This window comes from Octopus bimaculoides, chromosome 9 (assembly GCF_046866305.1).
Source record: "Octopus bimaculoides isolate indiv1 chromosome 9, ASM4686630v1, whole genome shotgun sequence".
NCBI classification, from domain to species: Eukaryota; Metazoa; Mollusca; class Cephalopoda; order Octopoda; family Octopodidae; genus Octopus; species Octopus bimaculoides.
The window spans coordinates 4,360,864-4,388,363 of NC_142936.1; the positions used below are offsets into that span (position 1 = coordinate 4,360,864).

General features: G+C 37.8%; 1 protein-coding gene across 2 annotated transcripts in view; it reads right to left on the minus strand.

Annotated features, from left to right (window-relative positions):
* LOC128248671 (uncharacterized) overlaps positions 1 to 27,500 on the minus strand; it is a 34,139-nt gene that overhangs the window by 5,216 nt on the left and 1,423 nt on the right. Inside the window, exons 1-11 of one of the 2 annotated variants that reach the window (XM_089357025.1) lie at positions 25,523 to 26,009; positions 24,858 to 24,963; positions 19,083 to 19,198; positions 13,019 to 13,145; positions 11,891 to 12,037; positions 8,871 to 9,066; positions 6,094 to 8,092; positions 4,092 to 4,303; positions 2,928 to 3,083; positions 1,557 to 2,048; positions 2 to 213 (exon numbers count right to left, since the gene is read on the minus strand). In XM_089357025.1, coding sequence (XP_089213151.1) covers positions 2 to 213; positions 1,557 to 2,048; positions 2,928 to 3,083; positions 4,092 to 4,303; positions 6,094 to 8,092; positions 8,871 to 9,066; positions 11,891 to 12,037; positions 13,019 to 13,145; positions 19,083 to 19,198; positions 24,858 to 24,884 — 3,684 coding nt within the window. In that variant the 5' untranslated portion in view covers positions 24,885 to 24,963; positions 25,523 to 26,009. Of the gene's footprint in view, position 1; positions 214 to 1,556; positions 2,049 to 2,927; positions 3,084 to 4,091; positions 4,304 to 6,093; positions 8,093 to 8,870; positions 9,067 to 11,890; positions 12,038 to 13,018; positions 13,146 to 19,082; positions 19,199 to 24,857; positions 24,964 to 25,522; positions 26,010 to 27,500 lie in introns of those variants that run through there. The other variant, XM_089357026.1, reaches the window with a different exon arrangement.

The window sequence follows — 27,500 nt, forward strand, 5'->3', positions numbered from 1 at the left end:
CCGAGTCTCTGGTTCCCCAGCTTTGGTCCACTATATTTGAGATACTGTAAATTGGCAGCAGAATATGCATCGCAGGAAATATGAAGACGTAAGCTAAACCGTAGAAGACCATATAACTTTCAGATGGATGCATTGAAGCTGCGTAAATGAAACTCACTGTTATCAACATTATGATATAATGCTGTTGGAAGTGAAACCGTTCGGCCATGATATCTAAAAATAAAGAAATTCACAGATAGACAGATAGACAGACAGACGTGTGTGTGTGAATGTGAGTGCATGTCTGCTTTGGTAAAGATTTATGATTACAAAAGTGGAAAAGATAATTAATACATTAAACAAAGTATGTGTATTATATCAGAAGCTGACACTTGTTGAACAACTACTTTTAGTTTCGCGCTACCGATTATTCAAATAATCGTTAATATATAAACGAAAGCATTCACAGACACACCAAAGTATGATTAGTCGCTAACATTGCAAATTACATCAGACATTGATTTATTTAATTGTTATGTGCAAGTCACGTGATATATTCGTGTCTCTACGCATAAAATATTCTGATACATTCGTGTCTCCAGCGTGAGATATGTAAAATACACAAAACACGGAAAATGACAGTTGTTACAAGATTTGACAAATCCAATATGATGATAAATAACAATTTAAAGCACATGTGAAAATTTCTGAATAATTATCAAAGCAAGAGTTCGCCAATTCCGATTTTTTGTTCAAAATTGCACACTGTTGTAATCAGATATTATACTTCTTCCTCAGGTTAATATTCTTTTCTAATCTAGGCACAAGGCTCGAAATTTTGGGGGAAGGTCCAGTCGATTAGATCGACCCCAGTACGCAACTGGTTCTTAGGCATAAAACTATAAAAATAAACCCATTTTATTATGTAATACATTGTAATCAGGAAGATATTTTTATTAACATTTAGCAGTAGTAACAGCGTAACTCAAGGATTGAAAGTTTCGTGTGTTAACTCTTAGCAAACTTAATAATCTTTTCTACTCTAGGCATAAAGCTCGTAATTTTTGGGGAGGATGATAGTCAATTATATCAATCCCAGTATGCAACTGGTACTTAATTTATCGCCCCCGAAAGGAAGAAAGGCAAAGTCGACCTCGGCGGAATTTGAACTCAGAACGTAAAGACAGGCGAAATACCGCCAAGCATTTCGCCCGGCATGCTAACGTCTCTTATTTCTATACTGCCCACAAGGGGCTACACACAGAGGGGACAAGCAAGGACAGACAAAGGAATTAAGTCGATTATATCGACCCCAGTGCGTAACTGGTACTTATTTAATCGACCCCGAAATGATGAAAGGCAAAGTAGACCTCGGCAAAATTATATATATATATAATGTGCTGGTGTATGTCAGGTAACAGAGAGAGAGAGCAGGGTAACGCCATTCGTAGGAGAGGATGGGAAGGTGAAAGGGGAGAGGGAAGTATTGTATCAGAATAAACAGGGCCTATATAAATGTGTGTGCGAGTGTACATAGGTATGTATGAATGCAAATATATGTGTCTATGTGTACTTACCTATGATTATTCCTCTGACGATAGTTGCAGAGCCCCAAACAACCACCGCGAAGAATACACAACCCAATATAACCGTGAGGGCCAAAGTAAAATAGGTCTGCGCACGCGTACTCGCCTGCGTGCAAAACACTGAATAAACGAGTACAGTAACCGCCAACGGAATGGTAGTATACAGATATGGCACATCAAATACGAGGTCAAGTCCGGCTGTGATCATCACTACGGCAGTGCCCGGGGTAATGATATTATTTAGAAACATGTTAAGCATGTAGATCACGTAGCAAGCGCTGAAACAGGCGTTGTGCTGAATGAGTGAGACCAAGTTTCGAACGACCAGTACAGCGTTGGCTATGTCGGACAAAACCCAACGCCGACGCTGTTTCAAGAATTCTTCAAATGTATCCGGGCAATAAGTGTTGTTGCGGGCGAAGGACGAGTAACGCATATACCAGCCTTTAACCATTAACAGGGTAGCCATCCAACGGTCTTCACCTGAAATGCAACAAAATAATATTCGTAAGGGAGGGATACAAATCAAAGTCAATTTATTTTATCCTGCCAACCCAACTGACGTCTGCTGACTCACAAGGGATAAAATTTTTAAGACATGCAGTATTTGATCTGATAATCCAAGAAAAAACGAGCTAAATATGAAATAGTGTATTACTAACGTTTTACTATTTCTGTTAGTTAAGTTCTTATAACATATTATTGAGTCAACCCTATTGTAGAGCAAAATTGAAGAAAAAATAATGTTACCCAGTTTTAAATGATCGTTCATGTGCGTGGTTTTATTCTAGTAGATAAGGTTTTCTAGTTACTTAAAAGATGTTTTCTGAGTGCTGGTATTTCCTCAGATTTAATCTTAAGTAGACGTAGATAGATAGATAGATAGATAGATAGATAGATAGATAGATAGATAGATAGATAGATAGATAGATAGATGGATAGATAGATAGATAGGCATGAATATATGTATACATATTCATATATATATATATATATATATATATATATATATATATATATATATATATATATATATATATATACACATACTCATATGTATAAATATATACATCCATATATATATATATATATATATATATATATATATATATATATATATATATGTATATGTGTGTATGTATGTATATATTCTAATTTGAATGAGAAGTACTGACAAAGCACATACCTTGTATGTGTGTTCGATATTGTTTATATAAATACATATACACATACAACGCGAAAGACTGAGAAAGTGACAGACACACAGTCAAGCAGGCAGGAAGGCAGGAAGGCAGGCAAGCAGGGAAACAGTAGGTAGACAAACCAAGGGACTGAGAAATTGTTTTAGCCCTTTCCTTTTACCTGTGTCCTTCACATAAACTGCAAAAGGGGTTTTAGTTGGTTTGGTGTATTCGGTGAGAACCTGTTGAAGGGCTGTTGTTCTGTAGAGGCTGAAACAGCCGGGACAACACATCACCGAACCAATCACATTCTGAGCAGTCTTAATCATCCAGAAATCTGTAATGACAAAATTTAATAATCATTTACCTAATTCATCCAGTTGCCAATAACAATCCTTATTTAGGTTAACATAGCTAATGCAGTGATCCAAAAAACATATTTAGTCGATTACAATTTCAGCCCTCATAAAAAAAAAACGTTAACGCAAATGATTGTTGTTGGAGAATTAGGGTAATAATCCCGAAATATAAATGGATTTAAAATCTGTCTCAAACTGTATACCTTTACAAAATTTATTTCGATTTTAATCTATTTAGATTAAGGAATTGCCTCCCTTGCCATTCTCGGCAAGTCTGCACACGTTATAACACGCTTGATTCAATATATATACAAATATATAACCTGTGAGCATGAATGAATAAAAACACGACCATAAATCTACGCCTACGTTGTCCGACTGATCATGTGCACATCCGTATATATTTACACAAAATGCATTTGCTTCTGCAGTCAAACTCTACAGTCAAAAATACATGGATTCGCACATACAACACGCACAAAAATGCACATAGACATACGTACGAATAAATGCAATACTCAGGTGACTGTGTATTAAGAAGCTTGCTTCCCAACCACATGGTTCTAGGTTCAGTCCCACTGCGTAGAACTTTGGGTAAGTATCTTTGGCTATAGCCTCTGGATGACAAAAGCCTTGTGAGTGGATCCGGTTGACGGAAACTGAAAGAAGACCGTTGTGTGTGTGTGTGTGTGACTTTGTGTTTGTGTTTTACCCCCACCACTGCTTGACAACCGGTATTAGTGTGCTTACATCCCCATAACTTATCGGCTCGGCAAAAAATTCGACAGAATATACCCCAGGCTTAAAGATATAAAGGAAAGTGCTGGGGTCGAATCATTTCACTAAAAATTCATTCACAAGGAGCAATAGTCAAAGACACTTGTCCATGAAGTTGTGCACTGGGGTTGGACTCGAAATCTCATGGATTGCAAAGCAAGCTTCTCATTCATACACCCATGCTTGCGCCTAAAACCAATTCTAATAACCTTTTGCATATTCAAATATTTGATGCCACACCACCGGGCCAGTCCTCTTCCCTTGAGGATGTGTTCTGCCGCAGGCAGCTCCTATACGTTTGTCGTTATTGCACATCTGAAGTAATTCCAAAACGGCAGTGTCCTTAAACTCCATATCAGCATCAGTGGCCAGAATATAGACTTGACTCTCATCCACAACTTCATCTGTTGTTGCCGTCCATCTGTTCCAGAAAAACAACCGAAAAAGGAAATAGTGTAAGTTTTTCTGTTTGTTTGATTTTGTTTTTTTTTTTTTAATTTTTGGCAGGTTCGGCGCGTTCAGATCATCGACTTCACAAACAATTCATAGCATTAGATATATATACACACTCGTATAAGTATGACTCTCTCTATATATATATGCGTATATTTGTATATACATGTGTGTATATATATATATGTGTATGCGTGTGTATGTGTATGTATGTATATATATATATATATATATATATATATATATATATATATATATATATATATATATATATATATATATATATATATATATGTATGTATGTATGTATATGTGTGTATATATACACACACGCACTGCATGCATACATGAAATGTAGAGATGTATACATACATGTGGGTATAGAGATAAATATTAAAAAATTCGCATGATATATATATGTGTGTGTGTGTGTGTGTGTGTGTGTGTGTGTGTGTGTGTGTGTGTGTGTGTGTGTGTGTGTGTGTGTGTGTGTGTGTTTGTGTGTGTATGTATATATTTCTGCTCATGTATTTTCTATACTTCATATGCTCGTGTTAAATGAATAAGTAGCAGAAATCGGCTAATTAAACAACTTCCTCAATTTACTCAACGTTAAAAGCTAAACGTTCTTGAATTTCTAGAATGTAATTCGATATTTATATAAACATTTACACACTTGTTTATTTAATGATAGGCACAAGAGATCAAACACGTCAGTTGTTTCCAATATAGCAAGAAGGTGTCAGTGTTGAAGGAAAAGACTTGTTCAAATAGTTATGTCATAACGAAAAGACCAAAGAAATTCTAGGAGGTATATTTACATATGCCAATTAAAAATATATGTTTATGTTTGTGTGTATATATGTATAGCGATAGCTAGATAGATAGATAGATAGATAGATAGATAGATAGATAGATAGATAGATAGATAGATAGACAAGTTGGCAGGTAGATAGACAGGTACATACATACATACATACATACATACATACATACATACATACATACATACATACATACATATATATCCAATCCATGACTGGAACTGTAAAAATCTGTAAAACTTTCCTGAAGTTTATCATTTAGATATATATGAGCATGTCTAGATATGTAACTATATGCATGAGAATACATATATGAAAAATACACGTACATACATCCATCCATCCATCCATACATACATACATACATACATACATACATACATAAAAACAAAAATACCCTTTTGTTGATGTTGAAATTCCAATGAAGGAACCTTAGATCTCGGTTCGCAAGAAATCTTGAAATAAACTGAATAATGACATACATGCATACATACATACATACATACATACATACATACATGCATATTCAGCAAGAGATACAGAGATATGGAGCCATCCAACTCTTTGTAACTCAATGTAACTAAATGTAAACTGGAAAACAACAATTTGTAAACATTTTGTTGCAGTATCCAGTAGGGTTAATGTGTAAATTACGGGTATTTGTTGGCTTGCTGTGCTAAACTAAACTCTTCTCATATATCTAAAAATTTAAATAAGCTTCCGTAAGAGAAATAATCTGTTCTATTACTCAAGAGGATTAGTCTTTCAAATATTTAACGTTTTGAAACATAAACACTGCATTTATTTCTACCAATTGCAGACGACAATACTAAATTTATTTGAAAAATCTGCCAATGTTTTTCATCTCATCTTTATTTTTATGCTTATCTTTTTAGTTAACTTGATACTAACACAATACACGCTTCATATTTACCTTGCATTTGGTGTGTTTTCTTGATGCGGTTCTCCACGTGTTTTCTCTGGATATGATGCTGTATCTGTTCTGTCCTTGAAAGTATCGTCAGAACATCTGGGACGTTGAGTAGAAACCTTAGTAATCTCTGCATATGGGACTTCATCAAAGCTCATCCGACTTACCTTAGCTTTTGGAAGTGACGTTACAATACTCTCCAAGAGGGGCAGTGGAGAAGGGCTCCACTTTTTCGTGGTCTTTGTTGTGAGAGACATTTTGGTTTTTACATCGGTTCCTAGTATTGATGAATTGTTTATGTTTCCAAGTGACGAAATAGAAGAGATATCAGAAAACGAGTCGGAATCAGAAGAATGTTTGTCTGATATACTTGGTTTTGTTCGGTGCATTATATTTGACATAATTGCTTGCTTTTTATTCGTTTTCTCGAACACTGCATCTTTTGCAGCTGCTTCGTCGGTGGAGTCTGTGGTTTGGAATGCAAGATTTATATACCCCCTTGAATGTTGTTGTGGAATGCTCGGTACATTCAGTTCCGCCATATTATCTATTTGGTCATCACTAACAAACGAAGATGCTGTTGATGATGTCTTTAATTCAGACACCTCAGCTTCTATCCGATGTCCAGTTAGTCCAGTTTTACTGGGGAGAACATTTGCAGATGAAATTTCAACAGAACTCTGATTTGTGAAAAGTGTCGGATATCCAACTTTCTCGATATTGTGACCGAATATACTCGACCTTCGTACATTCGAATGAGTGTTGTCTTTCTTCACATGATTCTTGGAATGTCCAGCAGTATTGCTGTCCACGCAGCTCTTGGACTGATTCAAAGGTTCGTTTCCTACAAGAGAAGTGAGTTTTTGCACAAGGTCACTATTTTGCTTCTCTGTTGTCTTTTCTGTCTTATGTTCAATGATGGAATAAAATGTCCCCGTTTTCATTTCACATCTATTTACACCGGATGTCAACCGAAACTGCAATATGTACTGGAAATACATGGCTTGGCTCCATCGCTTTTTTGGTTTAATTTTTAACGGATCTTTGAAATGGATGAAAAATGGCATACCACCAGGAAGCTTCCAAGCGATCTGAATGCCATAAGGAGTCTCTACACAGATTCCATCAGAAATACTTAGGCTCAGTTTCTCTTGTGAAAGTTCTACGAGCTGCTGAGCGAATTCCTTAAGTGATGCCGACGTACAACCGTTGTCCATGAATATGTGTGCTTCCAGTATGACATCATTTAATTTTGAAGAAGTTGAAAGACCGCGGAGGCTCATTAGGAAACGTCCCATTTCATAGTCAGCTTCTCTGTACATTGTTGTGCAAATAAATATCCGACTTAATTTAGATTTACCTATCTCCGAGATTTTCTTTTCGGCTTCATTCTCGTACATCTTCAAATCTTTAATGCCAAGAATGAGATACTGATCGAAGAATATATTGTCCCATCCGTAAGAATGGAAAACTCCTTCGAATGGCATAAACAGGAATGGTGGTTTCGGGACCAGATCAGAGGTTTTTATCAAATAAGGATAACACCAGATTATGAATGCTACCACTGTAGCAAAAGCGATTGGGAGAAACGTCCTAAAATCTGCTTCTTCCTGAATGGCGAAGATTCGGGGCCCGAGAAGAGTGTGAGACAAAGCAACAGTTGCAGCGGTAGAGGCCACGGAAGGAATAACCAGCCCAAATGTAGTAACCGATAAGGCTAACGCCAAGCATGCCAATGCGTGGGAGAAGAGAGCTGAAGTAAAATTCAAAATTAATGGGAGTCCTGTCATCCATTTTAGTAATTGGTCAGTTCCTCGAATTAATTCAGGCAATATTTGACTGGAATCCACTGACTCTTTGGCGGTTATATGAAAGTGGATAGCAACACTGGATATTATAGAAGCTACTTTGATAGAAGCATAAAAAATACTTATCTTCTTCGGTTTTTCATCAGGAAAGCAGTTTGTCTTTAGAGCATATTTTCGCAATTGCGGCCACCACACTGAAAAAATATCAGTTAGAAATCATTATTAATCGACAATATCAACTTTGTCATCGTCATCATTATCATTATTATCACCACTTAAGATCATGTATGAATTTGGTGGCATATACACGAGAGATAACTTCGGTGGCGTGGAGAGGGGAGGCTGGTGTGCATGGGCGACTGTTTTTCTTCCATAAACAAGCTTACCCGGACTTGTACCTCGGAGGGTAACTTTCTATGTGTAATCCCATGGTCTTTACCTCCTAGACAATGTCTGTTGCTGTCTACTAAGATAATGTAATATGTGAAAACATAACACCACCAAGCGTAGTCTTGTTCTTTTCTTTTTCTTTGTACAATGTAATGTTTAAATGTGTTAATGCTCTGTCCCTGAGCTCGAACTATCAGAAATAGTTGTGGATTTACTGATCACACAGGTACACTGATAGTATTAGTACACACACACACACACACACACACACACACACACACACACACACACACACACACACATACACACACACACACACACACACACACTATCCAGGATGTCTGAAACGGTTATCAAATATTTTGATTTGAAATTCCACTAACCTCGATTCCATCTCCGATAGATGGTTAACATCAACAATTATCGAGTAATTAATCTGCTACAAATGTACTTCATGTTAAATTAGATTGTACACCACAAATACTATTAAAAGAATCATATAAACAACTTTACAATTCTCCTTCGTCTTAGACAAAAGAAGCTTCTACCAAGTGGAATAAGGTAGCAAACGATTAAACTTACCAATCGAAAGACCAATTAGTGTTGTCGAAATACAAATAGCTTGGTCACGTGTTATTATATCACGGATATAGAGAAGACAACCAATCACTGTTGGAAGCAATGATATAACCAACGCGGAAATAATTTTCCACAACATCTGGTGTCGATGTATTTGTTGATTATCAGGAAAAATTTCGAATTTCTGCTGCGAGTTGTTCTAGAAATATAAATAACGGTAACAGGAAGCGCCAATGAAGAGATAGGAAATGAATAATAACAATATAGTCATTTATAGTCTATAGAATAAACATAATACTGTTGCAAATAACGATACGCCGTTGGTTTGGTAACTGACAAATACGACTTCGTTAACATACGACACAATGTATAATTTTTAACATGTTAAATGTTCACGATAAAAGACGTAACATATGTAGCCTTAATGCATATGTTTACTTGAAATACAAAATACAGAGTATGGAAAAAAGAAAACAAACGAAAGAAACTATAGAAAAGTCTCATCTTCACAGCTGTTTCGAGTGTACCATTGTTTATGTCATAGCCACATTCATGCATAATAAAGACCCATGGTGTCTTAGGCGTATATAATAACAAAAATTCCTAGGAGTATATAATCTTCCAACAAAAATTCCATTGTTTGAAGATTATATACTCCTACGACATTATGGGTTTTTGTTATGTATGCACCTAGTTACGGCATAAGCTATGGTGCTCCCGAAATAGCTGTCAAGATAAGACTATTATACATCCTCTTCCATTTACTCGTTCCCGTACTCTGCATATTGTATTTCATGTAAATGTATGTATTAAGCTTATTTGTCTTTATCTGCCATTTCATTTACACACACACACACACACACACACACACACACGCACACACGCACACACATACACACACACACACAGATAGATATATAGGTAGATAGATAGATATGCATGAGAGGGCAGCACTCGCCATCAAAGTGACTCTGAGGAACAAATATACGAAGCCTAATATACCCATCATGACTACCCGTCTGATTATGTATGTGTGTTTGTGTGTGTAGATAGGCAGGCAGGTAGGTAGGTAGGTAGGTAGGTAGGTAGGTAGGTAGGTAGGTAGACAGGCAGGCAGTCAGGCAGTCAGGTAGCTTTTCACTTGTTTCAGTCATTAGACTGCGGCCATGCTGGGGCATCAACCTTAGGACTTTTAGTCGAATGAATTGACCACAGTACTTTTATCTTTCAAGCTTGGTATTTATTCTATTGGTCTCTTTTGCTGAAACGCTAAGTTACGGGGGATGTGATCACACCAACACTGGTTATCAAATGGTGGGGCGGGAAAACACAGACACGAATACACACAAACACACACATACACACATACAGACACATATACATACATACACGCACACACACACACTCACACACATACACACACACACACACACACACGAAGGACTTTTAAGTTGCCGTCAACCAAATCCACCCAGAAGGTTCTGGTCGGCCCGGGACTATGGTTGAAGACATTTCCCCAAAATGCCACGAGGTAGGACTGACCCCGGAACCATGAGGTTGGGAAGTAAACTTCTTATTTCTTTACTGCCCACAAAGGGGCTACACACAGAGGGGACAAACAAGGACAGACAAACAGATTAAGTTAATTATATCGACCCCAGTTTGTAACTGGTACTTAATTTATCGACCCCGAAAGGATGAAAGGCAAAGTCGACCTTGGCGGAATTTGAACTCAGAACGTAACGGCAGACGAAATACCGCTAAGCATTTCGCCTGGTGTGCTAACGTTTCTGCCAGCTCGTCGCCTTTGCTGTATGGTAAACTTCTTACCATACAGCCACACCTGCCCCTATGTGTGTAAACGTTATTCAATTTCCTAGGCTTTTTGCTTGCGTCTCCAGGAGGAGAAGAGAAGTTGAAATGCCTTAGATTATATGTGACAACAGGTAAGAATAATTATTATCTTAATTATATCTACCAAAAATACAATCTGTAATATACATTGTATTTTGGGTGTAACTATTAAATCTATTACGTAGACCCTACATAATACAATCTACAACGTACATTGTAATTTGGGTGTAACTATTAAGTCTATTACTATTAAATCTATTAATAGAATTATGTAGACTTTACATAATAGAATTAACAGCTGCCCCCATCAAATAAAAAGCCAGACTAGTGTTTCGTTAGTGGATAGATAGATAGATAGATAGATAGATTGATTGATTGATTGATAGTATCATGGTGTTATTTGAAGTTAAACAACTAAATGTATGTCCGGCGTGATATCTCTGATATCCACCATTCATAGTTTAGCGTCTGTATTTAGCATTGTGCCCTTAATTATAATTGCATTTTATACTATTATAAATCTCTCTCTCTCTCTCTCTCAATATATATATATATATATATATATATATATATATATATATATATATATATATATATATATATATATATATATATATATATATATATATATTATATTCTGGTGTTGGATAAATAATTTAACGAAGCGGGGTGCAAGGAAAGTATTCACACGACGCAATACGATTACTGTTACACGAGGCTAAACGCTCTCTGTCAACTGCTCACAATCAATTACTTCTACCAACTCGACAGTTCTTTATCTTATTGAAATGCGTCAATCCACTTTTAGTCACATGGGGATGGTCGGAATCCTTCCACAACAGTATATATATATATATATATATACATATACATATATATATATATATCTTTTCCAGGAGGCACCTAAAATATGCTAATGGTTTCCTACAGAAGCAGATGCCGGAATATTTTATATTCTGCAGGAGGTCACAGTATATTTAATCAGCCCAATACTTGGTTGCTAAGCTTCTTTTTTTTTTTATTAACAATGGGAGGTTGAAGGGCAAAATACTGAGCGCAAGGGAGATTTGAACTGAGAAAGTAAGTGACACAACTAAATATTGCCAGTCGTTTTTTGTTCTAACGATTCTGCCATTACACCTTATGTACAAGGAAACTAAAACATCTACCTTCAATTTAAAAAGTTCCTGTAGAAGAATCGGAATGATAAGAACTCCGTTTAAAAGCGGAATTAAAATATAGACCGGAAGTACAGGAGCTACAGTGGCAGCAAAAAATACGAGACATGCTCCCTCGATCACGTGACAGGAAATACCCTTGAAAGAAAAAACAATATAGTAACATATTAGACATATCGACACATGTATATGTATGTATGTGTGCGTGTGCATTTGCGAACGTGCATGTGTGTGTTTGTGCATGTATTTGTGTTTGTGCGTGTATGTGGATGCTTGTGTCTGATTGTTTCTGTGCGCATTTGCCTCTGTGTGTGTGTGTGTGTGTGTGTGTGTGCGTATGCGTTTGTGTGAGATTGTATGTGTTTTAATGTGCGTGTGTGTCTGTGTGTGTGTGTGAACGTGTTTGTGAGTGTCTGCATGATTGTGTGCATGTGTGTGTATGTATATGTGCTTGTGTCTGTGTGTGCATGTGTGTGTTTTATGTGCTTGTGTCTATGTGTGCATGTGTGTGTTTTATGTGCTTGTGTCTGTGTGTGCATGTGTGTGTTTTATGTGCTTGTGTCTGTGTGTGCATGTGTGTGTTTTATGTGCTTGTGTCTGTGTGTGCATGTGTGTGTTTTATGTGCTTGTGTCTGTGTGTGCATGTGTGTGTTTTATGTGCTTGTGTCTGTGTGTGCATGTGTGTATGTATATGTGCTTGTGTCTGTGTGTGCATGTGTGTGTCTTATGTGCTTGTGTCTGTGTGTGCATGTGTGTGTATGTATATGTGCTTGTGTCTGTGTGTGCATGTGTGTGTCTTATGTGCTTGTGTCTGTGTGTGCATGTGTGTGTATGTATATGTGCTTGTGTCTGTGTGTGCATGTGTGTGTTTTATGTGCTTGTGTCTGTGTGTGCATGTGTGTGTTTTATGTGCTTGTGTCTGTGTGTGCATGTGTGTGTTTGCTTATATGTGTTCATATATGTTTGTATATAAGTGTCTGCGTGTGTGTGTGTACTTCCATGAGTTTGTATATGTTTTGTATGCGTGTGTGCATATTTGTGTGTGTGTGTGTGTGTGTGTGTGAAGAAGAGGAGGGGAAAGCAGTGTGATTAGGAAGGTCGATGAAAATGGTTTCTTACCACAATTAAACTTATCGGTCTTGGACATTGCGAGTCTTTGGATTTCTTTAGAAACGGTACATTCCAGAGGATTTGTAGAAGACTGGCAACGCTGGGGCTTACTGTGAGGCTTAATAACATCAAATACCTGCAGCAAAAGATGAAAAATTTCCACATTATACGATGTTAATTGCTCTCTCTCTCTCTCTCTCTCTCTCTCTCTCTCTCTCTCTCTCTCTCTCTCTCTCTCTCTCTCTCTCCCTCTCTCTTTCATATTTGCGTATATAGGCGTGACTGTGTGGCAAAAAGCATGTTTTTCTTTCCAACCATAAGGTTTTGGGTTCAGTCCCAATACGTGGCACCTTGGGTGACTGTCTTCTACTATTGCCTTGGGCCGACCAAAACCTTCAGAGTTCATTTCGTACACAGAAACTTAAAGACCGTCATATTTGTGTGTGTGTGTGTGCGTGTGTGTGTGTGTGTGTGTGTGTGTGTGTGTGTGTGTGTGTGTGTGTGTGTGTGTGTTTGCGTCAATGTTTGTCCTCACCGCCACCGCTTGACAGCCGGTGTAGTTCTGTTTACGTCTCCGTAACTTAGCACTTTGGTAAAACTAGTTGATAAGTACCATGCTTTAAAAAACAATAAGTATTACAGTCAATTCATTCGACTAAAAATTCTTCAAGACACTGTTCGCATGTATAAAGAAAGGTGAAGCCCTATGCAGCCAACAATAACTATGGTGTTATTATGTAGCTCAGTGCTTCTCAAACCATCTGATATGGCGTACCGGCAGTTTTTTTTTTTTCTTTTTTTTTTTCCAGTGTGCCAGAGTCCGGTAATATTTCTTAGTAATATTAATCCATACCAGAAGCAATATATATAACGAATATAATAAAAGTTGACTATTTTTATCTTATATCTATTTTGTATACAAATAATACAATATTACATTAGCGTTTTATAATGTTTCTTTTCTGCAAACTCGCCTCGTACCGGCAGCTGATGGCTTGCGTACCGGCACAGTGGCACTGATATAGGTCATTGACAGAGTTCTTCAATTAGCATGTGTACCATATTGTTTCTCTGTTAAATGCAGTATGCATGTACATACATGTGAAGTTAAATGCTTCCACCGATTCCTAGATATGGGTATTGTTCCTATACGTGTGTAGGATGGTAAATGTTTGTACCTGGTTGTTTGTATAACTTCACTATGATTTTATCAATCAAAATACTTTGGTTTCCTTACAAACATAAAACTATTCCTTTCTAATCAAACACTCGTCTACTTATACATTATTCCTCCTTCCTATTTATCTCTATCTATATATACACACGCATACAACACACACCCGCGCATATATATATACTTCCTCCCACCCACCTCTCCTCTCTTGCTGTGACACCTACTTCCTCTCTTCACTCCTACCCACCTTCTTCCTTCCACGCTCTCCCTTCATCGTTACCCCTCCTTCGTTACCTCAGCCTTACTCATTCCAACCCCACCATCCCCATACATCCCATCCCACCCCACCTCATCCCTTAGACCCCCACCCTTGCTTCCCCCACTCTCGCCTCCCCCACACACCAGCACCACCACACCACCACACCACCACACCACACGTCACCATACTACACACCACCATACCAAACCAGACAACAACACATCACCCCGCACACACTAGTACTGACCAATTCCCAGCACTCACACCAGCGCACACACTAACCTTGACCACTTCACAGCACTTACATCATTATCCACACACCTACACATGCACACACACACACACGTCAAGGTTACCAGCCCCCTTCCACATGTACATACATGTTCTCACATACACACGCACACGCACCTTCGTTTTGGGATCACTACTACTTTATTATTTCCCCTTCTTCCTAGCTCTCCTGTGTGACCTCTCTGTCCGGTATTCGCCATAATAGATCGCTAGCAACTAAACCTTTTCTATTTTCTCTCCCTGTCTGTGTTCTTTTCTGTCAAAGAGCGTAGGCTCGAAACGTAAAAGACTTTCTCACTTTCCGTTAAACTAATACATCAGTTTATTATTTACACACCCGTCTTTATCTTTTTTTTATAAATTCTCACTATATATATATATATATATATATATATATATATATATATATATATATATATATATATATATATATATATATATATATATATATATATATATATACATACATACACACCCACACCCACACACACAAACACACACACACACACACACACACACACACACACACACACATATATATATATATATCCACATACATATATGAATGCGTATGTATGGTCAAAAAATAAAAAAGGAAATTAAAAACACGAGAATATTCATTAAACAGGATATATAGTCAAAATACGTGTTATAACAAAATATTTAATTCTTTATTGCCCACAGGGGGCTAAACATATACGGGACAAACACTGACAGACAAAGGGACTAAGTCGATTACATCGACCCCAGTGCGTAACTGGTACTTATTTAATCGACCCTTTCTTCCTGTTTCTTGAGTAAAGCTGCGATGGACTGGCGTCCCGTCCAGCTGGCGGGGGGACACACATACGCCATAGAAACCGGGAAACCGGGCCCATGAACCCGGTTAGGCTTTAAAAGGGCGAAAAAAAGGATGTATGTATATATATACATATATATACATACACATATTCGTATTTACCACTTTACATAATCACATACAATAAAAGTTCTCATAAATGTGTACGATTATGATTGACAGTCAGCCATACGAACAACTTTAACACTGTTGTGACGCAGGACAATAAGCAACCATTATGCTTCGGTAACGCTGTATTTAATTCAATCTCAAACTGCACACACGGCACGTGGGATTAATAGGGTTACGCATTAATACATACAATGAACATGAAAGGCAGCAGTTATAGGAAGCCTTACATAAAAGTAATATCCATATCCTGGTGTATACATTGAATGCAATGGCATGAAATTGGTATTTTCTGCAACGAATGGAGGAACTTTAATTTTTTTCTTGTTCATCGATAACTATAGTTCATCGATAACTATAGTGCCTACACTGCCTGCCGAAACAGTGTGCCCCTTATAGGTATGTATGTACACATACACATATATTCACATACCACGTCTTGTTTGTATATAGCAATCATTGTCAACTAAAGTTCAATAGCAGAGTAGACTGTCATGTTGATGTAATACACACACACACACACACACACACACACACACACACACATATAGTCTTCAGGAAACATACTCATGCATAGTCTTTTTCCATTCTTTTTTTTTTTTTTTTTTGTATGCTGAGAGTTTCGCATCCAGGTCTAGGATTGTATGGTAGATCATAAACAAGGAGAAACCGTTTCCTGAGAAGCTCGCTACCCATACATAAAATATTGTTTTCTTCACTTTTCCGCACTAATGTATTTGGTATTTAATATTGCTGTTGTTGTTTAGCAAGTGCTGTCTGAGATGCTCTATGTGACATTCGAAACCTCTCTGCACTGATCTCGAGCCTTTACCTCCTTTATCTCTTCTTGTGTAAAACCTATCGATATCACAATTTTTGTTCAGATGTCCACTCGATGTTAGAATCTTGTGGGTTTTAATGTTTATGAAGTGGATATTCCTTGTACAGACCAGTCAAGTGTCCCAAATGTTGAAATCAGCACTGGGACTGCAAATGAATTGTTAGATATTGCCTTGTTGTAAGAGGAGACTTCCGACTGCCATATTTTTCTTAATCTAGCATACTTTTCTCGGGTCGTATGAATGTTCTTGTTGGCACTCCGTCGCTTACGACGTCGAGGGTTCCAGTTGACCCAATCAACGGAACAGGCTGCTCGTGAAATTAACGTGCAAGTGGCTGAGCACTCCACAGACACGTGTACCCTTAACGTAGTTCTCGGGGATATTCAGCGTGACACAGTGTGACAAGGCTGACCCTTTGAATTACAGGTACAACAGAAACAGGAAGTAAGAGTGAGAGAAAGTTGTGGTGAAAGAGTACAGCAGGGTTCGCCACCATCCCCTGCCGGAGCCTCGTGGAGCTTTTTTATGTGTTTTCGCTCAATAAACACTCAAAACGCCCGGTCTGGGAATCGAAACCGCGATCCTATGACCGCGAGTCCACTGCCCTAACCACTGGGCCATTGCGCCTCCACGGTCGTATGTATGTATGTATGTACATATATATATACATACATATATATATATATATATATATATATATATATATATATATACATACTTATATCCATATATGTATATATACTCTATCTCTTCCTCTTCTCACCATCACACCCTCTCTCGTCATCTTCTCTCACACTCCCTCTCTTTCACCCCTCTTTTCCTCCTGTTTTCTCCCCTCCATCTTCTTTTTTCTCTTTCACGTACATACACATACATACTCACACTCACACACACACACACACACACACAAACACACACACACATACAAACAGATATGTTACTATCCTCTATTCTGATTCTCACGTTCTCTCTCACTTTCTTTCTCTCTTACTCTCTCTCTCTCTTCTCTCTTTCTTTATCTCTTTATCCCTATCACTCTCTCAGCGCCTTTCTCTTGCAGCAACACCAACAACAAACAGGTTGATTGAGTTGAAATAGGTCTCATTCATAGACAAACACATCAAATACATATTCGCGTTGGAATGCTTTCAGCTGCTAAATATTATTATGGCCGATATAGAAATTGCTTTGAAGTGGTTTGCACAGGGACAGAAAAGAAAATATAGCTTCATTGTATAAGCGAAAAGAATCTAAACATTCGCTGCTAACATCAATGTTGCTTTGCATAACTCAAGGAAGAGAGATGCTATCGGAAGTTGCTGACATTGTAGTGATTTTCCGACAACTGATATCAGAAACAAATGGCCCTCCGGCGCCATATGTATATATATTCGCGCCCTCCTTACAACATTAAGAGTATTTTAACTCTTATTTCTAGGAATGTAGGTGCTTCGGCACCCTTAGTCACACTTAGTGGCGATTACATATATATACACAAGTATACTATTCTTGAATTCAAATTCAAATTTGACGACTATCTTATCATGTTTGAACCTCAAGAGTACCAACGAATTTGAATCAAACCGTGTTGATCCATATATATATATATATATATATATATAACGTGAGAGAGTTAGGGGTTGGGGGTACAACCCACTAAGGGATAGTATCTATCCAGTAAACTGCTGGGAGGGTACCCAATTATTGCTACGCTAGTGCTATACTAGGTGCAATGAATGGGAGATATATATAAACAGACTCAAATAGACCTACACATGTTTCTATTGCATCGATTAGTAATCGTTGCAATTACAACCTTACTATAATACCGGTGCAGTTTCTTCAGGGTCTTCACCTTGATATCCTTTGATTTAACTGTTTAAAGTGTTGTATACATACATATATAACAAGAATACTATATGCATGTATGAACTGTAGGTTAGTTAAAATGTTTTTGTGACATATTTTAACTTCTAAAAGCAAATTCACTGCAGAAAGATTTTTTTTCTCCGCGGTAACTGGAGTGAATTTGCCTTCAGGAGTTTAAATATGTCACAAACATATTTTAATTAACCTAAAGTTCGTTTACTATTAATCACTCTTTGGCGCTGATGCCGTTATATATATAGTTATATATATATATATGTTTAGTGGTACGAGAAATAGTGGTGGATCCCAGCCTGATATTCAACGATTTTGCTACAAGTAACATCGGGAGATTGGGCTTTGGTATACGTTGCAGATAAGGCTAAAAACAAGGACAGGCGATCGATTCAGTTCTAAAAATCCTGATACGACACGTAACATTTTAAATGGTTAAATATCTTCGATTATCGATCGACTATTTATGATGTTTATAACTTCACCCGTACTTTTTTCTGTCGACTCTTGATGGAGGTAAAGCATGAAAAGATTTCAATTCAAATTGTAAAGGCGGGAAACACTAGAATATTTTGACCGTGAATTACTGTTTCTGCTACGAAAGTAGTTTGCAAGAAACTCAGTTATATGAACTAATGAAATGTAACATAGAAACTTACCCCGTGACTCTATCAACTTCCGGTTGCCGAAGTGTTTCAAAACACCATATCATAGATATTTTCTCAATTGTTAATGAAATCGACATACAAATAAATATAAAGAAAGTGATGCACACCTGCCAAGAAATAAAATAAAAATAAGAACATGTTAATACTTATAGAGTTATGTGCCTCCTTTCAAGGTACAGAACATTTAACTAAACTGAGATGCAAATATGCTAAAAGAATACCATACTTATGGTACACTGAATACATATATATGTGGGAAAGACAGAAACTGCAAGGGTATGTTGTTGTTGTTGGCAACAGGGAGTAAGAGTGAGAGAAAGTTATGGTGGAAGAGTACAGCAGGGTTCGCCACCATCCCCTGCCGGAGCCTCGTGGAGCTTTTAGGTGTTTTCGCTCAATAAACACTCACAACGTCCGGTCTGGGAATCGAAACCACGATCCTATGACCACGAGTCCGCTGCCCTAACCACTGGGCCATTGCGCCTTCACGCAAAGGCGTGTATGCTTTATTAAAACACGACAGTTTGATCTTTGTTTCATTAGGGCTTTTCGTGTTTCTACATAAGACCCTTATGATTTGTTCACAATATTAAAGTTTCTAAATTCGTTGTCATTTCCTGATTATCTCTGACACGTCATCAGGACATGAAGCATTGTCGTACTATCGCTTTTATATCAGGCAACATTAACAGCTTTTAACTGACAGAATCTGACTGTCACAGCTCCAAGTCGTCAATCAAGTGTCTTGGCCTTTCTGGTTACACCTCATCAATCCTGTGCTTAAAATTGAAATCATGGGGAAGCAGCAATATTTGGTTACTATGTTATGATAAACATATTCACTCTAGATTTATAATAGGTGCTCTCGTTTTCCATAGTAGAGAAATTTAGAAACTCAAATAATATGCATATGTGTGTGCGTGTATGTATGTATGTATGTATGTATGTATGTATGTATAAATGTGAATCCAGTATCCAGTTTTGGGAGTGCAAATACGCTTAAAATCTATCGAATACTCTGCCCCTGAAACGGCAGTAAGAGGACTACCACCAACAGTTTGTCTAAACGGGATTAATTTTTTGATTATTCACATGTTTTTTGAAAAATGCAATCTCAACGCCACCATTTTTCTTTATTCGCTCCTTTCGTAAGACTTTATTTTATTCACCTTTTCGTAAGGACATATTTGTTCTTGTGGAGGCGCGTGGCTTAGTGGTTAGGGTGTCAGCACCATGACCGTGTGATTGTGGTTTCGATTCCTGGACCGGGCGACGCGTTGTCCTCTTGAGCAAAACACTTCATTTCACGTTTCTCCAGTCCACTCTGCTGGCAAAAATGAGTAACGCTGCGATGGACAGGCGTCCTGTCCAGCTGGGAAACGCATACACCATTGAAACCGAGAAACTGAGCCCATGAGCCTGGCTAGGTTTTAAAAGGGCGCATTTATTTTATTTTATTTATATTTATTCTTAAATAATTTTTACAACGCCGTCCTACAACGCCTTTTGATACGATTGCAATTCTAAATGCCTCTCTATATATCTTTATCCGTTTATACTTTTATACGTCTACACTTTTATGACTTAATTCCATTCGCCCATTTATATATGCATATTAGTTTTTTTGTATGTTTATGCATTCATAGATTTTTAAGATGTTTTAATATTCAAAAGATTGACACATTTGTACATTTAAAAAGTGTTATAAATTGTTTCATGGCGAATACACATTTATATAACTTGTTGAACCTGTCCAAATTCTTTTTAACATATTCTATATCTTGCGTCTTTTATTTGAGCATTACATCCTACACAATACAAGAAAACAAATTTACTATATATATATGTGTGTGTGTGTGTGTGTGTGTGTGTGTGTGTGTGTGTGTGTGTGTGTGTGTATATATATATATATATATATATATACCTGTAAAAATATGTGACACTTATTCGGTAGCCATGATAAAACTCCGAGTTTCCCACCCCGGCATCCGAAACTCAGAGTTTTATCATGGCTACCGAATAAGTGTCACATATTTTTACAGATAAATTCTTCTATTTACATAATATTGAGGTCTCTCTCTTTCTTTTGTTGTCCTTTCTATCAATATATATATATATATATATATATATATATATATATATATATATATATATATAAGGTTAAGGAGGGTATTGGATTTAACCAAACCCAAAGACACAGGTAGTACCGAGTAAGTGCTGTATACCGGCTAGTTTATGCCCCAATCGTTGTATGAACAGGATTGGGGATTATAAGTCGTGTAAGATTAATATAAACAGCTGGGCGCAATATAAAATCACAAAGGAAAATTCAGTCATCACTAAATGTGACTAAGAGTGCCAAGACACCTACATTGCTAGAAATAGGAGTAAATTAATTATGCTGTAGGAATCGATTTGATCCACTGAACCCTTGAAGGTGATGCTTCTGCATGGCCGCAGATCAATGATTGAAACGAGTGATTGATTGGTCAGTCGGATGAGGCCCGACCTTGGGCTAAACAACACCGACAACAGCAACAGAAAGGAAGGCAAATAACACTACCCGTGTCGCCACCACCACCACCACCACCACTACCTCTACCACCACCACCACTACCACCACCGCCACCACCACCACCACCACCACCACCACCTACAACAACAAGTGTCATATAAGAAAAATTGTCCTGACATCTGTTGCCTTCTCAGTGGGTAATGTTTATATTTCGCAGCGGGACGACATCGAAACGGAGCGTAGCCAGGTGAGGTCAGGTGATGAGGGTGGATGGAATGTAGAGTATGTAGCGAAGGCATAGGGTGGGTGGGTGGACGGGTGCATGGTTTCAATACCTGCTCGTGTCAGGAGCAACTCGTCTCTTAACCTTTGCAGTAAGTCGCGTTCCTTCCTCACCTATACGTGTGCGTGTGTGTGTGCCTGTGTATGTGTGAGTGTGTATGCGCGTGTGTGACTATCCATGTATACGTATATTTACATATGCACATACATATATGTATGTATACATGTTCATATGTATATATTTATATATGTGTGTGTGTAAACATGTGCATATACACACACACACGCACACACACACACACACACACATATATATATGTGTGTGTGTGTGTGTGTGTATGTATGTATGTATACATGTACATATACTTACAAACATAGATACCTGTGTATATATATATATATATATATATATATATATACTTATGCATACACTCCCTCGCACACACATATATACATGCATATACACATATGCATTGATGTGGGTAGTGCACACGCTCTCACACACACACACACACACACACTTGTGACCGTACTAATTAATTAATTCAGACTTATATACCGTACTTCGGCAAGCCCTAGCATTTGCACCCCACCACATCCCCACCATATTTTCCTCCCTCTCTTTCTCTCTCTCTCTCTCTCTCTCTCCCTCCCTCTCTCACACACACTCGCACGCACACAAACACACTCTCTCATCCTCTTTTTATTTCTTTTAATTTGCGATTTCCTCTTCCCAATCGCTATCTCATACACTTCCCTCCTCGTTGTAGTTGCTGTTGTTGTTCTTCTTCGCCACGTCGTCCTCCTCCTCTTTTTCTTATTCTCCTACTCCTACTTCTTCTTCTTCTGCTTCCTCACCTTGTCCTCCTCTTCCTTCTTCCCCTTCTTCTTCTTCTTATTATTATTATTATTCTCCTACTCCTACTTCTTCTTCTTCTTCTTCTTCTTCTTCTTCTTCTTCTTCTTCTTCTTCTTCTTCTTCTTCTTCTTCTTCTTCTCCTTTCAATACCATTATCGCCGCCGGCTCTGCCGGTGCCTCGCAATTGTTTCCGCTGCTCCCGTTGCTACCTCTCGAGCCATTTCAGCGTCTTTCGGAATTGCCGCCGCTAACGGCATTGCCCCGCTCCCAACACCACCGCTGCTACCACCGCTGTCTGCCTTGCCGCCGTTGCCAGCCCTACCGTGGCTACCTCCGATGTCGGCGCTATGCCGCCGTCATTGTTGTCACAAGTTTCTCATAATGCTCTCTCTCCCTCTCTCCCCCTCTCTCTCTCTCTTTCACTCCTTCTGTCTTTCTTTAATTCTCTCTACCTTTTTTCCTGCGTATGAGTGTTTTTTGCTTTGAAATGCTGGCAACTCTTTTGCTGCAGGGGTTCGCGGCATAGCTAGTTGCTATAAACATAGTCTCATCACCATTCGCGACTTCATCGATGACACCCCGTCTACTTCAGGTCTTTCACATTTGTTGTAATAAGCAATGTGGGATTGAAGTATGAGCTTCGTGGTGCCGTGCTAACAGAGATATCAAAGATTCCTCTATTAAAGAAAGAACGAAGTCTGTTAATGCACAATCCATTGTTTCGAATGTAAGAGAGACTCTTGGAGAGGCAGGATCCCTAATTCAGGCACAGAAAATCTGGTGGATAAAATATATATATATATCTTCGAGCTTTCACTATTTAAATATTTGGTCCTCACAAATCTTGGAAAAAGAGGTTTAAGGATGGCATGAAGACTATCATGAAGTCTCTTGGAATGGACCTAAAGGCCATAGAAACTCTTGCTTCGGATCGAGCTGGATGGCGAACAAAAGTGTGGAGTAGAGTGAAAGCTTTTGAGGAGGCCAGAATGACACATGCAAGACTCAAAAGAGATTTAAGGAAGACTGTTGCGATCGATGAGGTGGATCTCAGCGACCTTTTTGTGTGCACAGTCTGTGACGAACCATGTTTTTCATTTGCTGGGCTCAAATCTCATTTGCAGACCCATGAAAAACGAACCGCCACCAATTACTCTGCCTATATATCTGTGCACACCTTTCAATGCCGTGTATGCCATAAGGTCTGCAAATCTAACGAAGGCCTCAAAAGACATTTTAAGATCCACAAAGATCAGAACTTTACTGCAGCTTATGATGGTCCAAATCAGATATATAATTTATGTGGGTGCCTTTTCAATACATTGACTGGTTTAAAAAGCCAGATTAGACATCATGATGGACCTAAGATGTAAATATAGGAGGTGGTCATAAGGAGTAGACAACCACCATATATATATATATATATATATATATATATATATATATAGTGTTGTACTTGGGGATGGTCATATTGCCAGTTTAGCCAATAAAAACACACGCACTGTATATTTGGTGTTAATTTGCTTCAGCTTTATATTACATTAATCTTAATCTTATTTCGGCCAGAGTTCTTTCGTCACACTTCTGTGACCTCATCAGTGGTCCTTTGTTTCCTTCCTTCTTATGTGTGTCTCACCTTGCTAACTATCAGCCAATAGGAATACAAAATACAAAATGGCTGATAGTTAGCAAGGTGAGACACACATAAGAAGGAAGGAAACAAAGGACCACTGATGGGGTCACAGAAGTGTGACGAAAGAACTCTGGCCGAAATAAGATTAAGATTAATGTAATATAAAGCTGAAGCAAATTAACACCAAATATACAGTGCGTGTGTTTTTATTGGCTAAACTGGCAATATGACCATCCCCAAGTACCACAACATCTGTTTCAACACACGATTTCACATCAAAAATCTTGCAAAACAAATATGTATATAGATATATATATATATATATATATATATATATATATATATATATATATATATACAAATTAGACACCTTTAACACATTATTTGTGGATTGTTCGCCTTTTACAGCGTTGTCTAGAATATGAATATACACATGCAAAGTTAGTATAAGTAATATGTAAAAATCTTTTAGCTTACCGTTTTCCATTCCATCATCAATCTCATGTGAATCTTTTGTAAATCTCGTGTAAATAAAGTTTGCGTCTCCAATGATTATCTTTAGAATGGTTTCACCTTCTCTGTTCTGTAATGAATTAATCCAGTGAAAATGATACAATGAAAACGAATATAAATGTATTCGCGCTCGCGTGTGTGTGTGCGTGTGTAGCAATGCGGTGAAAGAATCGTTAGAGCATCAGAATAAATGGTTTGCGTTATCCTACCAAGATGAACTTTGCTTTCATTTTTTTCGAGATCAATAAAATAAAATACCAGTTATTTACTAGCGATGGTGATAGCTATGCTTCATCATCAACATTTGAGAAAAAAGGGATGAAAAGCAATAAATCTTTGTCTGGCTGCCATGTCTTTTCCACGATAAAGACAAAATTGAAAAGATTGAATCAAAAACAAAAAAAACAGCAGCTCGATGATTGTGAAACGCTTAAATCCAGGAAGTTCATAGGGTGAACGATCGAATTTGAGTTTCATGATAGGTTTAACGGAAAAAAATTTTTCACCGGGGTAAGTTGGCGTGTAACCCCTTGGTCTTCACACTGAATACAAAGATAATGAAGAAAAAAAAGGTTAAACGGTGATTAACAAATTAAAAAAGATAATTAGTGAAAGGACAAAAGACTCACTGTATTAGGTTCCAAGCCAATTGTGACGGATATCGGTTGATCGGTGCTCGGTTATAGGATCACACGGTCGTATAGTTGCATGAATATGTGTACGTGTGTATGTTTGTGTGCATGTGTGTGTGTATGTGGGTGTGTGTGTGTGTGTGTGTGTGTGTGTGTGTGTGTGTGTGTGTGCGATTGTGGAAAGTGCCGCGGGGGCGAGCTGTGACATTTGTGTCTCTGTTTCTTCTCTTATCTATGTGTTTGTTTGCTTTGTTGTTCCCGTTTGTATTTCTTTTCAACTCAAGCAGTTGTGTCTTCACTTCTTCATTAAGACGAGTAAAATTATCATGAAACGAGTCGTGATTTTTGTATAATTGTACATGAGGAGAGGAGAGGGAAGGGAAGGCTGCATCGTCCTCCTCCTCCACTTCATCATCAGTATCAATGGAGAAATGGAGCCGGTTACTAAGTGACGGCGTTCATTCTCTGAAAACAGGACTTTGGTTCTAGGCTTGTGGTTTTCTAAATTGTTTGGTACGTGCATATGTATGTATATCCGAGCATGTATGAATGCATGTTTACATGTATATATATATATATATATATATATATATATATATATATATATATATATACACACATGTCTGTGCACATATGTATATACATGTGTGTAGAATGTATATATGTATGTATGTATGTATGTATGTATGTATGTATGTACAGCAAGAGGATGAAAAGGCCACAAATGTTTCGCCATCCGAGCGCATATGGTGGATTTCATTGGTTAATTATTCAACTTAATTGCCATTTGTGTTTTTGCTGTGCGTTTTGTTGGGATTTTTTTTTATTTCTTCTTCTGCATTGTTTTCGAAACGCTCCCCTCTCCCTCACTATACACACAAACCCACCCCACAGTTTCCCCTCATCATGAGAAAAATAAAAGGCGAAGGTGACTGCAGTTGAAATTTGAATGCTAAACGTATAAGCTAATCTGAAGAAAATGGAACATTATGTACAACGAAGAGACGGAATCTTCTAGGTTCTGATTTTTAAAGGTTAAAATTCTTTAAATGTACAAAACACACACACGCACACATACACATACACACACATGCACATATGAACACATACATATATATACACATACATACCTGCAAAATTATATATACATATATATCTGTGTGTGTCTCTGTGTGCGTGTATTGTTTCGGCAACCAATGCATAATGCATATATATATATATATATATATATATATATATATATATATATATATATATATATATACGTGTACGTATACATACATTTATACATACATACATACATATATAATACATATATATATATATATATGGCCGCAGCTCTGAGCTGAAACTTTGAAAAGAAAATGAAAAGAAAAAATACATATACACGCACATATATATACATATATATTAATATATACACACATAAACATACATACACACATACACTCACATACACATACATACACACACATACACACACACACACTCATGCACAAGTCTAGACGGACGCTCACGCTCACAAAGTCATATAGTTATATAATACGTAACAACGGGTGCCTAAGCGGGTGGGTTTGGCATTTCCTTTTGATGTGTCATCACCTGGTACCATAAGAAGAGTAATTCTTCTCTACATATATGACCTTTTACTGATAAAACATTCTTCCGTTTGGTGCCATTAGATTCGTGTATCTTCTTGTGTTTGTATCTATATTTATATGTTTGCGTGGAGGCGCAATGGCCCAGTGGTTAGGGCAGCGGACTCGCGGTCATAGGATCGCGATTTCGATTCCCAGACTGGGTGTTGTGAGAGTTTGTTGAGCGAAAACACCTAAAGCTCCACGAAGCTCCGGCAAGGGGTGGTGGCGAACCCAGCTGTACTCTTTCACCGCAATTTTCTCTCACTCTTTCTTCCTGTTTCTGTTGTGCCTGTATTTCAAAGGGCTAGCCTTGTCACACTCTGCGTCACGCTGAA